Source organism: Coturnix japonica, chromosome 3 (assembly GCF_054131305.1).
Source record: "Coturnix japonica strain WE chromosome 3, WE-NBRP24, whole genome shotgun sequence".
In the NCBI taxonomy this organism is placed as follows: domain Eukaryota; kingdom Metazoa; phylum Chordata; class Aves; order Galliformes; family Phasianidae; genus Coturnix; species Coturnix japonica.
In genome coordinates this window covers 74,003,940-74,022,149 of record NC_140665.1, presented here as the reverse complement: position 1 = coordinate 74,022,149, position 18,210 = coordinate 74,003,940, and the positions used below count along the sequence as shown (strand labels likewise).

The 18,210-nt window shown below is 38.3% G+C and overlaps 1 protein-coding gene across 3 annotated transcripts in view; it reads right to left on the bottom strand.

The window, feature by feature from the left end:
- UBE3D (ubiquitin protein ligase E3D) overlaps positions 1-18,210 on the bottom strand; it is a 71,695-nt gene that overhangs the window by 26,517 nt on the left and 26,968 nt on the right. For all 3 annotated transcript variants that reach the window (XR_014944184.1, XM_085541946.1, XM_015859013.3), the window contains one exon: positions 3,746-3,884. Coding sequence is in view for 2 of the 3 variants with exons in the window: in XM_085541946.1 (XP_085398072.1) it covers positions 3,746-3,884 (139 nt within the window). In the remaining variant the exon portion in view is untranslated. The remainder of the gene's footprint in view (positions 1-3,745; positions 3,885-18,210) is intronic.

Sequence of the window (18,210 nt, the reverse complement as noted above, 5' to 3'; positions counted from 1 at the left end):
CAAATACTCCAAAGGCAACAAAAGGAGGAGCTGAGCAGATTTTCCTAAATTGAAGTGGCAGCTGGTTTCAAAAAGGACTGTCAGAAAGCACAGGTGCATCTGCAATTATTCCGTTCCCAAAACATCCCAACTTATTTTGCCCTAAATAAGTTTGAGTGTTTTTTTCAAGCTTACAGATATATCTATGTCTTAACACCTAGAAAACACCGAATGCCAGCCATTAGTTCAGACCATATGTATACCTCAGAGACAGGAGCAATTTGGTATTTTGCCTCCCATGAGTTTTTTATTATTAAACTACAGCTGTTTTTTTTTTTTGGTTTTTTTTCCTAAATTAATATTTACAGTTTCTAAACAACTTTTTATTTTATATCTCTGTCACTGAGTATTTCAGAATGCCTTCCGCACTGAATTATTTCAAATGACAGAACTCAACAGTTTGCTCTATGGAAACTTTTACTCCTTTTTCAAAAGCAAAACAATTGCAAATGAACTTTTCCTACAGACACCCCTAAGAATGCTTAATGCAACAACAGAACAAATACTTCTTTTTTCTCTTTTTCAACATTGGCTCTACCTAATTCTCTTAACTCAAGCAGACAGTGCGCTGAGAACTCACAATGACACTGGGTGCAGTGCAGCACTGAAGAATATCAACAACTGTTTCAAACTAATTTTAAACAGCTTTGCCATCGTTAAAGCCCGACCTTCTTTCAATTTCATGCAACTATAACAATAAAAATAACACCGATCTATTTAACTCTGAGAACTCTTGCTGCAGTCTACAGCATTATGAATGTAGCCCTGGTGTGGGAAGTGAAGTGCCTGATTTCCCACAATAACACCAGTGAGAGAGAGAGAGAATGTGCTGAGCAGCCCCATGTATCATCATAAGAATTCAATATCCAAGGCACTTTCTGCTCACTGTGCTTGAATTCAGAGAAAGATAAGGTTAGCAAAACAGAGCAGAGATTACATGTCACTTTAAAGCATTTCCCTGCGTTAACTGCTTTTTGTTGTAAACTTTAAAGCACCAACACATCTTCCAATACTGCACTGAGAAGCAGCAGCTGAGCAGTTCAGTGATGAAGCACATGATAACTCAAGTGGGTGCTAGCTACAAGTGTCTGCGAGTATTCTGTATAACACATAAACTCAAGTCCAATGATTCCTAAAGCCAAGAGATGTCACCTCAGGTGGGTGGAGAAAGAGATCAAGAACTGAGCATGGTAACACAGCTTTCTGTATAGTGTAAAGGATATGAAGAAAGGCAAAACAACATTCAGAGCAAAAGCAAGCTAAGAACATTTTGAATCATTTCAAGTAGCCAGTTCCTCATTCACTTCTTACTGCTTTCTGCTCAGGTAAGTAAATAGATAGGATAAATACGAGGTATCTCAGCCAACCTTAATTTCTGGTTCTAGGCCCCCTAGTCAGGCTTCAAGTCAGTGAAGCTGCAAGTCAGAATGGCAAATTCAAGTTCTCTTAGAAAACTGAGGGGCAGTCATTGATCAACAAGAACTTGTCCACCATTTTGGTTCTTCAAGAGTTTCCAGGCTCAAATTTGCTAAGATTTGACTTTCTACAGTCTACCAGAAAATGTTGCCATAACCAAACAGGCAAAACAAGACATGAGACAAAGGCCTTTTAGCACCTAGAATCAACAGCCTGTTCTAGCTGAAACAGGCAGCCTAAAAGCTGGCTGCAGTGACTGCCCTACCCCTTTAAAATCAGGGAACTGTGAACAGCCTGCAGCTGCTTCTTTCTTCCAGGCTGCTCCAGTGATGTAAATCACAGTGAAAAGCCTTCATAGGATCAAAATGGAATGAAAAGGGTTTTCAAATATTATGTTACTAAGCAGTAGCACAGTGTTTGAAAATAAAATGTAATTTATGTCTCAGCACAGATATGGAGTCTGTTAAGTTTGTCCTGGAAAGCATTTCTGGAGCACAAAGCAGAACAGAGTTTATTACAGAAATCATTAGTAGCCAAACACATTTACTTCATGTGGGTTTTACAACTTAAACAACACCTGCTGCATATGTACACCAACTAAAGATTTTGGCTTGTCAAAACTGCAACACTGAAATACTATCAAGAGATGGAATAAATACAGTCTCAAACAACACATGGGTATGAATAAGATAATTTTTGCCTAGTCAGCTATAAGCAGCTGGTAGTACATTCAGCTATGTATTATTAGCTTTACTAATGGGATCTCCTGAGTTAAGCTGTAGCTTTCAAATCACAATAAAGACAGCTGCCTGTTAGATTCATTTTAAAATACTGCATCAGAACATGCCTGAGTGGAAACTAGTGATCTACTCAGCTCAATAGCAAGTGTCTAAGAGTGGGAACATTTAGAAAAGCAGAAAGCTCAGGAACATCCCTGGGCCACTTCTCTGCAAATGTCCTTAGCATCAGAATTAAATGCTCTGTAGCCTGGAACCCAGCCTCCAGGAAACTGCCACATGTGGGTAAGAAGCAACTCAGTGACTTTCAGTTCCAATATAAGTATTACTTTAATGCAGAACATACACGTGCACGAGACAATATCACACACACACAAAAAAGCTGAGTTCATATGTTGCATGAAGATGAATTTAGATGCCTCTGTTTTGAGACTCGTACATGTTCAGAAACATACTAAGATCACACAAACCACAATTTAACATGCCTGCAACAATGTATTTTTGAGGAAAATTTGTGACTGTGAACTTCAGCAGAAACAGAAAATAGGATGGAATTCTGAATGCTTCACTGCTAATTTTATATGCTGGCTTGCATACCTAGTCTCATTGCTCAGATTGGTTTTCACCACTGTAAATCTGCATTTTTAGCTAAGAACTTTACAAATACTTTATTTTTGAAGATAAGAAGATTTTATATAGTGGTACACTTCAAGAGAGTTGAATAATTCAAGCCATTCCAGTTCAAGTTTGCAAACTGTTATGTTGATATTATGAAATATTATGAAATGTTATTTCTTTAAACATTGAATTTAAACAGTGACTCAGAGTTAAATAAAACTGTCATATGGCTTTGTAATTTTTGCTATTGGTATTCCACATCATGACATCATGCAAAACACAGAAGAAGAACTACATGTCCCAGGGGACCTCACGGTCAGAGAGGGAAATACGTCATGGAAGTGAGGCTTGCTCTCTCTCTCTCACTGCCTGGCAGTGGGTGTGGGTGTGCTCCCAGGCCCTGTGCCTTCAATTTCAAAGTAGGCTTCTCAGTTTACAGAAAACTCTCTCTCTCTTATTTTACTTGACTTATTAGCCTCAATTTTCAATTAGTTTGTATTATATTGTGTTATCTTGCATTCCGATATCACAGTTAGTAAAACAAGTTTTCCTCCTTAGATCATTGCCACTGCTCTATTTGTTTCCTTGAGCCCATATCCCTGTCTCTTTCCTTTTCCCCTTCCCATTTTTGGGTGTTGGAGGGAAGGCCATGGGCCTACTGCCCCCCATCATGATTATAGACTGTTCTAGATAACTCCATGACAAAAACAATGGTACTGCTTGCTCTGGTCTATACATAATAATAATAATTAAAAAAAAAAATAATGAAAGAAACAGAGGATGAAAAGAAATTCTCTACTCTTATATTTTACGTAATGAAAAGTTACTCAACTCCAGAAGACAAACCATTAGTCTGAAAGCATTTTTGGCCCCCATGGATCTTATCTTCTTCCTAAAAATAACATCATTATAGTGAAACAGCAGCTGTTCCTTACCTGAAAAGAGTTCATGCGCTGAAGTGAAGGGGGTAGAGAAGCAGTACTCATACTCAGAATCAGAAGTAATTCCAAACATGTTTCTGATGGAAACTTTAAGGGATGAACTCCAAAATCATTTTCCCAGGCATCAGCAAGGCTAAAAAGTTAAAAATAAAGTAAAATGAAATAATTTATATATCTAATAAAAAGATTAAATGCATACTACAGAATATGTCACCGAGCTGTGATGAAAGATTCTCCTCACTTGTCACTCCTATCCTTACAGTTGAAGATAACAGAAATAATGAGATGCATTTAAAGCACTTTATGCCTACTGTCAATTTTACAAAGAGATTTCACATTTCTGAATCCAAGTTTGAATATTTCTGAACCAATTCTCAACTACCATTTCCAAGCATATGTTTTTACACATAGAGCATTCTACCTAGAGCATAATGCCTCCACTTACTGTTTCTATTAAAATAAGTCTTCTGAAACCACCAGAAGCCAGATGATTTCTAAGACTGATGTTATGATGCTCTCGCTGGAATTCTACCAACAGTCCACAACTCTTGTGCTTACTAACCGTGACAGACAAACATAGTATGTCTTCCTCAACCCAAAGCTAGAGCAAGCAGGTCACTTTGACACAGGAATTCTAAACCACAGAGACAGAGAAGGGTGCCTGGGCTAGCCACCCCCTGGCATTTTGGATGGCACTGCATCACTCAAGGTCTTCTCAAATGGCTAAGATCAAAAAAGAACAGAGGCCAAAACCTTCTGCACAGCAACAGCCCTCATAAATTATTTCAGACACTTTCACTGTGTCAGACAAGTCTGCAAAAGCCTGTTTCAAGCTACTACAAATGCTGTTTGCTAGGGCAAGAAAGCAAACTGTTCAGAAGACACCCTGGAGCCTTTAAAGGGGTGAGCAGCTAAGTCCCCAAATACACTGTCAGTATAAAAAGGATTTTGTAAAAATAATGAGTGAATGGCCAAGCCCATGAGAGGTAACCCTGACTGGTCCAGAAATTCTGTCAGTGTTGCAGGGGAGAACATCTTGCTCTACATCATGGTCACTGAGCTGCCAGAAACCAAGGACTGAGTTTCATTAACTTTTGTAACCTTTTTTCCAAACATAATTAGAAATTTACCTTGGTAATCCCTACTGTGTCCTTGTTCTACACTTTTTACAAGCCTGTCTGGTGACACAGGCAAATTTAGGTAAATCTAGCACAACAGAGGCTTGCTGTTTTTCACAAATCAGCAAGTCTAAACAAAGCAGCGTGCAGTCACCTTCAAACACAGTTAAGAGCGTTTGGAGAGTGGAGGTAACGTTATGATAAGGTATGAGAGGTGTTTCCACAGATCAACACCCTCTCTGAAAATAAACTTTTCAGAACTCCGGACCGTATTGAAAACATTACAACCTAATTCACTACCCTGATTCTACTTTTATTTTTTGACTTTAGAATTGTTTTTGGAGCTGCCTCCTCATACTGAAGCTCAACTCATACAGCACTGATACTGCATTAGGGCATTTTGAGTCTGTTGACTTATCTGAGGGAAGGATTGTTGCTATAAAGACATCCAGCCCAATTAGATTGTAATTTTTGTTTATTAATAGCTCAATTATGACCGTTTCCTGAAATGATTGCAATGTGTTCCCTTATTACAAACAAACCACACGTGTCCTAACACTCACTGCTCCAGGAACACCCATGTTCCTAGTTCCAAAGCAAGTTTGTGCTTTGTTAGGCCAGGTCTCTTTGTTATTCTTTGCCCCTTAAATTCATGGGAGTATTTTTCTACAGTCTCCACTGCAGAGGACAGAGAAAAATATCTACTTAAAACAAAACCAAAACAAATCCTAATTTTTAATCTTAGCTGCAGAGAACCTTTCTTTACAAAGAGGATTGTCTCTCTTCCAGTACAGGAGAAACTATTTGCTTTCTATTTACTGAATGAGCCACACTGGTTAACTCTGCTTCTCAGAAGACTGAGCAGCCACGGAGGATAGCTTTTACCAGACCAACCCCGTATGTCAACAATGTGAGTTTGCTGAAAGTTCCTCAGCCATGGATCCAAAATCATGTTTTGCTCTCCTAATTTTAGAAACGGAGTAATAGAGTTTGACATTAAGATAGCCCTCCCTAAAACTCTCTGGATACAGGTTTGACTGAGTATGTGCCTGCTTTCTTTCCTTCCTTCCTTACTCAGCTGTGAATTCTTGCTTCTAAGCTTCTCATGAGAGAATGTAGACTGGGCCAAACACACACCTTTAGGAAGAATTTTTCTTCCATAGCACATTAAGAAATGGAAAATGAAAAAGTTCGAACCCAGAACTACTCAATGTTACAGCCAAGGCACTGGGCTAATTTCACCTGATTATTTACAAACCAAGTAAATATGCTGTGCAGTTAGGGCTCCAAACACTGTTTAACACCTGAAGGAGATGAGTACAAGGTAGCTGTGGCTTCAGTGTTTTGTTACATAAGAGCCATGCTGAAGAATGTAATATAAAAGCTCAGTCCTGACTCTCAGGGTTCAATGAATGTTGTTAAATATTCCCTTTCCAAAATCTGCAGCTCTGATATATATGGCAGATGACTTTATTGAACCCAAGGACAAACTTGCTAAATTAAATAACTGTTTGTAAAAATGATTTAATCTAAAAACAATTCTAAATTACAGTTGATGATGAGTCTATATACTCAATATACCAGAAGGCTAAGTTATTTATACTTGCAATTATCCTTGCAATGATCTAAAAATGACAAAAATCAATGCATGCTCATTAGCTTCTAAGCTCTTGCCAAAATTTAAATAATACAGATCAGTAAGAAGTGCAGTAGTTTCAAAGCCTGCAATACATTCCTATGGAAAAAACTTTCTTTACAGAATTGAGACACTGTTTTTCTCTTAAAACCATATCTGCAGTCTTGTTCAAATGTGGTTTACTTTTCTCCTTCAACAGCTGAGAGTGTCAAGTGATTTTTTTAACAGATTTTCCCTGGGATCTTCACTAGTTGTATGGTATCCCAAATCAACAGATATTAAATCTCTTGAAAGTGACAAGGCAACAATAAAAAATGTAACCCATTGGTGTCCTTACATGGGGATGAGCAAGAGCAGTGGAATATTTCAAGGGGAGTAAGAGGACGCACAGCAGTAATCCAGGAACCCACACAAAGAAGGTTTGTTTTTTTCGTATATTTAGTGCAATGGACAACAGTGGCCAATAAGAAAAGCATTCTAACTCCATCTCTAAGATGTGAACCTTATTTATTTTTTTTCAGTGAATCACTATATATAAAGGACAGCTAAACACTGAACTTCTGTAGTTCCAAACAGTCTTAAATACTCTCCTGTAAAGCAGTCTTACCATAAAATTTCTGACATTTACATCACATATGTATTTATACACAAATTATTTGTATATTATATAATTATATAGTTTTATATAAATGAATACAGAGTGACATAAAGGAACATGTGAATACACAAACAACCATTAGTAAGATTCTCCTGGCTTTATTCTATTAAACTGAGAAACCATGTATTTCTGAGGGTGTGTAAGAAAGAAATTAGCTAGAAAACCAGAATAAAAGAGGAGGTTTAAAACATCCTATCCCACAAAACATAAGCCCTCCTTAAACATTCTATGCGTTACCATTTGAAGGAGACAAGCTATTTCATACTAATAAGAAAGGCTTATAAAGCAAATTCAAATTTAATCTCAGACACCTGCTCATTGCCATAATATCTCCCAAAATGGCTGGCATAAGAAATATCAAATGTTCTTGTGCTATTTCAAAGGGCATTTTAAGTAAAATCATCCTATCTGATCTCATAAATGCTACACCTGTAATTTTCTCATTTGTAACTCCAATATGTAGCACAGATTAAGTACCTGATGATAAAAAGTACAATGAAAGACAGGTATTGAGTGGTTTTGTTTGCATGTGACAACTGCATACAAATCTTAACTACATTCTATTCATATATTTTAAATTACTTTAATACTTCTCAATGTGTGCTGATTATTTTTGGGATATAAAAAAGCTCAAGCCTGCTGGCTACTTCCTTTGACATGCCCTACCAGCAAAACCAGAGTGCATAAAGGTATAGCAACAGCACCTATTTCCATAGAGTCAATCCATAACAGTGACTGAGTACAGGGAATTTTTTCATTATTCTGCAAGATCAAGAGCTGGTGGTAAAAGCTAAAACTGTAAAAGTCCAAGCTACAAAAAACAAACAAACAAAAAACCCACAACATCAGCTCTACCATTCAACAGAGCATCTGACTGCAAACAATACAAGCTCACGAAGAAAACAAAGTTCCTGCCTGCAGGACTGCTGATGCTCAAATGGATAGATGCTAGACTAGAATAATCTCAGGTTAGAAGGAATCCATAAGGATCAAGTTTAATTCCCAGCTCCACACACCACCCAACATTCAAACCTTGTGACTGAGGTCGGTGTCCAATTGCTCCTTGAACTCCGGCAGCACAGGGCTGTGCCCATTGCCCTGGGCAGCCTGTTTCATGCCCACCAACATCTGGTGCATATTCTGTCCCTAACCCCCACCAGGCCCTCCCCTGACAGCTCCATGCCATTCCCTTGGGTGCTGGTGCTGCCATAGGGAGCAGAGCTCAGAGTCCCTCTGTTCTCTGTGAGGAGCTGCAGCCGCCATGAGTCCTCCCCTCAGCTCCTCTGCTCTGGGCTGAGCAAACTCAGGGACCTCAGCCACTTCTCATACACGTTGCCCTCAGACCCTTCACCATATTTGTAGCTCTCCTTTCCACACAGAAATAGTTTTATATCCTACAAAGAGGATATAAAGAGCATGAAAACATGGAAAATAATTCAATGTATCCCTTTTAGCCACTTCTTAAGATTACCTACATCCTTTTTCTTAGCTGAGCACAAGAGCTGAACTCACTATTCTACAAAATAGAAATTCAACACAGCATTTCTCATTTAAAACAAAAACAAACAAAAAAACAAGCAAAACACAGAACAAGAAAGCACAGGAGCTTAAGTTCTTTCTGGGTGTTGGCTGAAGTCTGTTGTGACTGCTCTTGAACACCCGACATTATGCAGAGTTGCTGGCTTTGCTCCAAAGTACAATGTAATTGCAGACTTCTCACAGCAGCAAAGCAATGTGGTCCCTCTAAAAGAAGAAGCAAATTGCTCCTGTAAAAAGTGCATGGCCAAAGCTTTAGAATGTGCTGCTTCAGTTTAATGGCAGTGTTAAGGCTTTAAGCTGCAGTTTTAGAATGCCTCACTGTAAGCCTTACTGTAAGGCAGGTGGTAAGAACTCAAGTAATCTTGCTGAAAACAGTAAAAATACAGATTGCTGTAGCCACATCTCTGTTAATGAACAATTTATCATACTGGAGGATGGCAGTACCAGTGGTTATCACCACCTAGGTTAGCAACAGTTCTACTGTGACTGCAGATTGAAGGTTTCTTGGTTGTAGTCACAGGTATGCCTATAAAAGGAGGGGTAACTTCTTATGTCCCTTAATATACTTCATCTTCAACACCTCTTGAATCAGCCTCAGGATACACCTTAAGCTAAACTACAACAGATTGTGTTTATTTCCCTAATCTATGTTAATAACTGTAGCCTACTGTGCTTGGGATGGATTCAGAGGATACAAAGCAGCATGCTACTGACCTACTGCTATAAGCCAGACTAGTACCACATCCCTTTATAAGGACTATCAAATGCACGTACCACAACAAGTGACATAAAGACAGCCTGTGATCAGCAAAACATTCAAATTCTCCTCCCCTCCCCCCCCCCCTTTTTTTTTTTTTTTTTTTTTTTACTTTTAAACCTCCCAGCATTTCAGTCATTACTCTAAGCTGGGCAAACAGGAGTAAACCTCCTCAAGTAAGTCATGTCTTGAAAGGTTTATCTCTAAAATTGTCTGTCTGGCTTACAAGTCAAGGGTGGCAGAAGGAGGGTATGGATAACTGGAAAAGCAGATATCAAGTACTACCACACACTTAACTCCCTCAGAGGATGATATAGTATTTATCTCTGTATAATTTTTTCCATAAACCAACTCCAGGAACTTATAGAATCTTACTAAATGACAGCTCTGCTGGTTACCTCTATTTGCCTTTAAACTTTAATGATGATTCTGTAAAAGCAACAGGCCTCCTTGCATGGACATGGAGCAGCATTTCTCCATGTAGCTTTCCTCCCTCCAAAAAGGCCAAGACAACAGACTGTCTCTCAGCCTCCCTAGGCATCATGATGGTAGGCAGAAGCCCCAAAGAAAACACATAATTTCTCTGATCTCTCTTGGGCTCTCATGCAGGAATGTTTTTTCCCTTCCTCAGGTTGGGAGCTCCAAACACAATATAGCAGGAAGACTCAGCAGGAAGATGTATAATAGATACTGGCACATCCTGAGTTTTGAGTACTGGGATGCTAGCAATAATAGTATTCCCCATAGGTGCTTTTACAGCTCTTCATGAAAATACAACTTTAATTTAAAATGATCCGAATGAGATAGCATACGGTAGAAATAAAACACATGGTGTCAACTATCATATCACAAATACAAGGGTCCTTGTGTATAAGTATTACATTCAGTATGTGAAAATTATTTTGCGCTATGTAAAATGTGGAAACTTAAACAGGCAATCAAATACAAAACATACCATGCAAAGGTAGATAGAATACATACATATATATGCCTTAAAATTCAGGAGGTACTGTGAACATTTTTCTTTTTATACCAATGCTTAATAGTAACTTTAGCCAATGGGCAAAGGGACATGTAGTTAAAAATCCTCATAGTTCCTTCTCTCCATGCATGCAGATACACTTTCCTTGTCAGTTTTAAAGCGCACTGTACCATCTGAAAAGCAGCTTTGCTTTGCTAAACATAGAAAAGTTTTTGTCTTCAGTAAGGACTTAGATAAACAAACCCAAATCTCAGTGGACCTCGTTAAAGCAAGATCATAAATTTTTTACACTTCCTTATGAGTCTGGGAAAAAAAAAAAGTCTATGTATCAGTCTGAGCTCATGCTGACTAATGTGGTCTCAGGGAAGGGACTATTGAAATTCATGTGTATAGTCATTAGAAATAGATTTATAGATGCAATTATGATAAATCAGCACAAGTTTATTAAGTAATGATTAATTGTTTAAAAAATTACTGTTAGAGTCAAAAATAGAAAGCATGCAGAACCAAAGTTTAAACGCTATAAAGCTGGTAACTTGTTGGTTCTGTGCATTGTGTGCACTAGAAGATATCTAAATCACCCAGTTTTAGGCAACCAGTGAACTGACTGAGCAGGGATGGGATAACTGATGGGAGACCATCCCCAGTTGTGGTCCCCGTTTAGATATCTAAAATGTTCGTCGTTCATTTCCTAAATTGACACAGTTCACAGCAGTGTCTTTAAGCATCAGAAAACTAGCAGAAATTTACTTTCAACCATATGCTATAAGCTGCAGCAGTTAAGGACTACCAGGTGGCTCTGACATCCATGCTGCAAAGGCAGAACCTAACAGCTGTTGTCAGTACAGTGACCTCAGCAGCAAATCCATGCTAAATTGTGAATGAAAAGCATGGTTGGCTGAAGCGAGACTGTCCAAGTTCCTCATCTAGTCAGTGGAGGAAGCAGCAACATGGTTTGCCATACGGGCAGACTACAAACCCATTAAGTTATGTGGTACCCACCCCCTTCTGCTAACATGTTCCTTGTAGTCACCAGTATAGACCAGGGAAGCGTGGCGTTAGGAACTATGGTCCATACGCCACAGAGCTCTTACCCAAACACTTAGCAAGACAAAGTTGCCTCTGTTCAGTCTTCCAGTCAAAAGGTGTGAACTGCACTCATGTTAGATGCAAGTATTTTCTTACCAGGCCTTTCCAATTGCCTGCCTGTTCTTCTCTTCCTGCACTGTTCCTCCTCCTCCTCACCATAAGGGCAACCAACAACCTTAACACCAGCATCTAGGAGCACATGGACAGAGTCTTCAATACCCTATCCTAATAGCACTGATTTCAGGTATTCATTCAGGGATCTAGACTACTAACAAGGATTAACAATTATATTCTCCGAATAATCAACCAGGCAAGTGGCAACGTTATTAAAGAAAAAAAATCAAATCAAGGTTGAATGAACAATACTCTGTATAATCAGTGACAGTATAGTGTCGTTCTTGCCCTGTACCTAACTAAACCCCTGGGTTCCACAGCCACAGCATAAAAGCACTTTCCTTGATGTTCTCATGCCGGTTATTCATACTAACTGTGCCACATGAACATTTGCATATGCTCCATAAACCTTAATTCCCTTTTTAAGACCTATTATACCAAGCAGGAGGCCATTTCTGAAGTTGAAATGGATTTTCAGAAGACTATAAAGATTAAAATGCTTTCTGGCCTCTGATTTTTAAACCTTTGGGTAAAGGTAAATTATTTCCGCAGTGCTGCTTATACTCCATATAGAAGTACATACAAATAACAGACACTCCAGAACATTATGTCTGAATCCGGAGGGAGAAGTTATCCCACTGTAGAAATAAATGCTGCAATCACTGTTCACAAAATGCTCTCAGCTTACTGCTCTCAAGTTAGTTTATTTTTTCCCCCCATTGTACTGTCTTCAGGAGAGAAGCAAATTCAGTATTTCACAATGTAATTACAAGAACCTGCAGCAAAGTACGGAACACCACAAATCACAGAATCAGTCGATCCTGAGAACTTCAGAATAATAAAACTTATTTCTACTCATTCAGTCCACACCTCTGCCAATATAAAGTCTAATTACTGAAGTTAAAATTTCCCATATGCCATACTTCTGCCTTCCTGCTGAAACTATTATTTCCCTGGAACAGTTTACTTGTATCATCGTTTTCTTTACTCACTGATGTGACTGCAGCATCTGTGCAGATGTCTCCTCTACGCAGGGTAGAAAACAAAACTGGCATTAAAATATTACATGCAGCTACAAGTCAAGTTTAAAAAGCTATTAAATACTAAATAAATAAAATCAGCAGCCAAACACACAGCTTCATCTCCTAAAAATAATCCTCAAAACCAACTACAAATCTATAAAGAACAACATTCCACATGCCCCTTTTCCCTGTCCTCAGCCAGGTTAGCTTTATTACGTGCATGGAAGTGCTGCTCCATAAAAAACCCAACCCTTAACAAAACCACCCCTTGTTTTTTTTACTTGTCTTGCCTTAGAACTAGTTCCCAGGTTTTATCTTTCAACTGCTCAGAAGCACCATTTGTTACTGCAGAAATTTAACAGTGTCAGTGTAGTCCATAGCCACGTTGCTGGAGCCCCCCCACAGTATTTATAAAGCTGTCCAGAATCTTGCTGCAGACACGAGCAAACTATTGGCTGCCCTTCTGAAGTAGCCCTGGGTGGACTATACTGGGCATACTCACATACCTTGACACAGTCAGGTAATTGAATACAGATGATTTGGGCTCTTGAGTTTTTTATGAGCTTTCTTTAAAAAATTATGGATCTAGAACAAAAGTCTCATCTCAGCTTAGTAGGATGAGGAACAGGAAAGGAAGCACAGCAGCTGAGATCTGGACATGATCAAGAGTGGCATTGGAAGTAACAAACAGAAGGAGAAGGTATTTAAATAGAAAACTAAATGTAGTTTAGCTGTTTTAAGTCTGTGCTGAAATGGAACTTTAAAGACAGAGCAAAATACAGATTTGATTTAAAGAAGTAAAGTAGGTGCACAAGGACTAATTCACATCCACCAGTACAAAGAGATGCTGCAACAGCAAAAGTAAGGCAGCTGCTAGTAATGTACCAAAAACTCTTTGCAAATGCACTTAATCAGGTAAAAAAAATAATCTAATGATACTGCTGAACTGCTTGCTAAGCTCAGTTCAGTTAAGACCGTGATAACTTGTCACTCTAAAGAGAGAGCAAACAAGGCAAAGGAGAGATGGGAAATATTTTGGTAGGTCTGTGACAGAGCTGGAGCACTGAACTAGAAGGTACCTCCAAGTCAGAAAGCTTATTTCTCTGCATGAAACTTTGTCAAAGTATTCATTTTTGCAGTTTTAACACACAGTTATTGTTTGGGTTAGAAGTGACCTTAGAGATCATCTAATTCCAACCCATCTGCTGCAGGGAGGAACACAAGCCAGCAGCTCAGACCACTCAGGGTCCATCCAACCTGGCCTTGAGTGCCTCCAGAGATTGGGCACCCAACAGCTCTATGGGCAGCTGTGCCAGCACCTCACCACCTCTGAGGAAAGAACTTTTGCCTAATATCAAACCTGCATCTCCCCGTCTTTTAGTTTCCAACTGTTATTCCTTGCCCTATCACTGCACTCCCTAGCAAAGAATCTCTCCCCATCTTCTTTTCGAGCTGCATCTTATAAGCAGTTATGTTTCTCAGAAATTATTCCTACTGAAAGGTTTTGCAGGAACCTCACTGCTCAGATATTAGAAATCTCCCAGTCTTCAGATTAACTTCTTCACAACCAACTATATCAGTATGTTCTCTCCAGTTTCTTCTGAAGACAATCAATGAACATTTACAGCTACCTGGTACCCATCGCTACTTCATTTTCAACTTGCTGAGTAAAGACTTGCATTGTACTTAATTGGTGATAAAAGAAACCCAGTTGGATAACTGTGAATAAAATTTAACGGTCCTACCCATACAAGAGAGCTGTAGAGGTGCTAAATGCATCTGCAGAATTGCTACTACACTGGGAGACAAAAACAGTTTCTCATCAACTCTTTTCCCTTTACAGAAGCCACTGAGTTTCAGCAGTTTCAGAAGGAACAAAATTCCATCTTCGATAAAACAAATGCAAACTCTGAGTTGAGAGATTCTTAGTCATCATGATATGCTTCAAAACTCACAAGCCTTAATATTATTAATGACACGCAGCCACTGCTGTTTGCAATACAACAGTGGAATATAATTTCACAGCATAACACACAAATAGATGAAAACAGGAAGTAACAACAAACAAATTTTTAGGTGTGACTACAAGTAAAGCTTACATCATAATGATATTAGACTTAAAATGCACTTAAAAGCTCCAAATGCACAAATAACTCTGTAAAAATCATTATCTATTCATATCACTGTGAAGTAAGTCTTCAGACACATGTAGGTAGAGCATACAGGCTGGGAAGAATGTAGACCGAATGTAATACTCTTAACCAGAGAGTGGAAACAGGTACAGACAATTGGACATCTGGGTAGATCTACCAGTTCTGCCTTCAGCAACTATCTGACTGTAATTCAGCAATGTATTTTACTGAAAACCTAAAACTCTTCAGCAATTTTATTGCCTGAAACAGTACCTTCCACCTAGATATCCTGCCTCACACATTCATATCCACAGCACTATCAATTATGCTTATTAGTTGTACACCATCTCATTTACAGCTTAAATCCAGTATTCAGAGGACAAGCACAAGAACTGCTAAATTCTGTTTATCCTTGATGCTACAGCATTTAAAATAAGCAACCAGCAGCAATATTGCTACCACACGTATTCAACGAACAAGCAACAATATCCAGAGCAACTTCACAAATTAACTTTCTATGGTCTTGAGTCATATGCCTCCCATTTGCTTTTCCCTTACTGATACACAAAGTATTTCAAGTAAAATTACCACCCTAAATCATTTCATTAATCTAAGTACTGTTAGTTTACACAGCCTGTCATGGAGAAATATACTGGAAACAACAAATACTAATTAGTTTAGAACAGACTTTAGAATTTACTATATCAAGCCTTGATGTTTGTCTCCAAACTGTCCAAGGTGATTTTGTAAGTTCTTGTCTCAGTATAGGATTCTTTCCATCTCAGATGGATCCTGTCATTTAAAGGTATTATAGGAACTGTAAATACTCAATTCCTAAGTAAACCCAATAGTCCTTGTCAGTCTTTCAGAAGCAAATTCTAACTGCATAAGGGAAAAGCTGCTACAGTTTGACCTATAATTATAAAAGTATTTTCAATGTAACATCACTATGACATGAAGGCTATTGCACTTTCAAAAAAGGTTGCAAGAAAACCAAAGCAAACATACTAGAGATACACATCTTACAGCAGGACTTATGCAGATCCGACATCGCAGTTACCCCAGCAAACTGGACAGTAAATCTAAATATAACCAAGAACTATTTTGCCAGCATAAATGCAGAATTTTGTTCACAAAATCCCCCTAGATCTAGAGGCAATTCACTGGAACTAGCAAGAGATCAGTTTAAAACAAGTAAAAAGAGTACTCTACAGCAGTAGTGAAAACCTGGAACTTGCTGCTTTAAGAGACTGTGGAGGCAGACAGCACCATTAAGGTCAAAAAGTGTTCATATGAAAGATGGTCCTAAGATGCATGAACAGACACTAAAAGAAACAGGCAGGGCTGTATCCCCTTAAAATCCTTAATAAAACAACAGTATAGGCTGAGCAGTACAAGAATGTCCTGAGGCTCATATACTCCTTTAAATAACACCTCCTGATCTCAGAGAATAGAGGGAACACTGATTTGGCCCAGCATGGAATTTCTTATACCCTCATGATCTCATAAAAGTGGAATTAACTACTTGACAGTGCAGCTGTTTCAAGCTATACATTTTAAATTAGTTCCATATTGTCTCGCCGCTTTGAATCACAAACTTTTTCCAAACCAACTCATCAGTTTATCTCATCACAAATTCTGGTATGACCAAAAGAGCCGAGCAACTGTGATATGAATGAGAGAGATGAGAACTACCAGACCTCTGCCTTACTGAATTAGTGCTTCATTAATAAATATGAAGAATAAGGAAAATAATATAAGCCTGAATTGCATTTTCTCCTATCACATTACAGAATCACAAATCCCAATTCAAAAAAGTGTATTAAATATGATAGAAAATCTTAATTCTTTTTTCCTAAAATTTAGAACCCAAGCAGTAAATCAGCAATTATATTTACATTCAATTTCTTCTTCGTACATTACCAGTTACTGTGTATACAACATTTATCACTTCTAATGCACAGTTCAACAGCTGTACCTTGCAAGATGAGTACTGAAACATAAGCATTTTTTATGCTATGCAACAGGAAAGGGAAACTATTCATCAAAATTTCACAAACAGTTGAATCAGGATTGAAAATCCATCTTTATATAATAAAACAATAACTAGCCAGAATCCTATCTCCTCTGACTTCAGGGCTATATTTCAAACTCTGGGCCAAAAGGCACCCTAAGCAACAAGCCCAAGTGGAATAACATGAGCAAAACCTAAGCAAAAGATCCAGGACACCTCATTTGGTAAGCAAAGGTTTTATTCTGGTATCTTTTTTTGATTTTCTTATTTTTCTCTAACTCAGTTCATACTTCTGGGACTATTAAACCTTGGAAAGATTAGACATCAAAAACACAACAGCTCCAAAGAGCTGGGAAGATGCATCTGTTTAAAAATCAATTAAGAATGTTTTTCAGTAACGGAATGTTGCACGCAGTAGGTCTCGTTTCAATAAACAAGGATCAATATTTTTCTCCTCAGAGTTAAATACTTACATCATCTTTTCCTAGCGGTGGGAAAAGGATGTTACAAATACAGAACAGATCTTTCCTCTCCCTAGCTACGAAAAAAAAGCACCATCATCCCTTCCTTCATAGCTCAGCAGGCTTATAGCTCCCATATATGTCTTCCTTGAACTCTAAAGTGTATTTTGACTGTCATCAAATCACATCTTCCAAAAAGCTCTGCTCCGTCAGCTCTTTTAAGGTGAAGCACCCCATCTACAGTTTCAGTTCTCCTGATACCATGAAAGAATGGAAGAAGGGAACAGAAAAGAAAAAAAATATATACCCCAAATCAAACAGATTCTTCACAATCTGTTTGCAAACACACGCACTTAATAATTCCAGAGATAGCACAATAAGCAGCTTCTACTACAAAAGTCATTCTAAAGAAACCACAGAACAGTGAAAAATTGGTCATTTCACTTGTCAGTCAGTTCTGGGTCTGTGCAGAGTTACTGAAAAACTAGGAAAAGGCTTTCTATTTTAGACATGTAAGAATCAGTGACATACTGTGGAATTTAAGAAACTTCAGACTGAATTAGGACAATTTGGTACATTTATAGGAGGCAAATTACTATGGTGTCATATACAGAATGAAAACCACTTTGGGGGCAAATAAACATGATATTCTGCAATCCATCAATAACAGAGCAGCATAAACATCTCATTATATACAGACTCTGATGTAATTAAAAACGGTAACAACGGCACTAGAACTAAAAAAGAACCACCAAGTTCTGAGCCATTAGCTCATTTTTTCTCGCTTATTCTATTCTTCTACAACAAATTAAACTAAAAAACCAAGCAAACAAATCCTGGAAATTGCTTTTCAACTCTGAAATGCTAAGCAGTGAATTCTTACCCAGGAGAAGGCTTCCGTAAAAGCTATAAACCATTCAGAGAGACTCTGGATGCA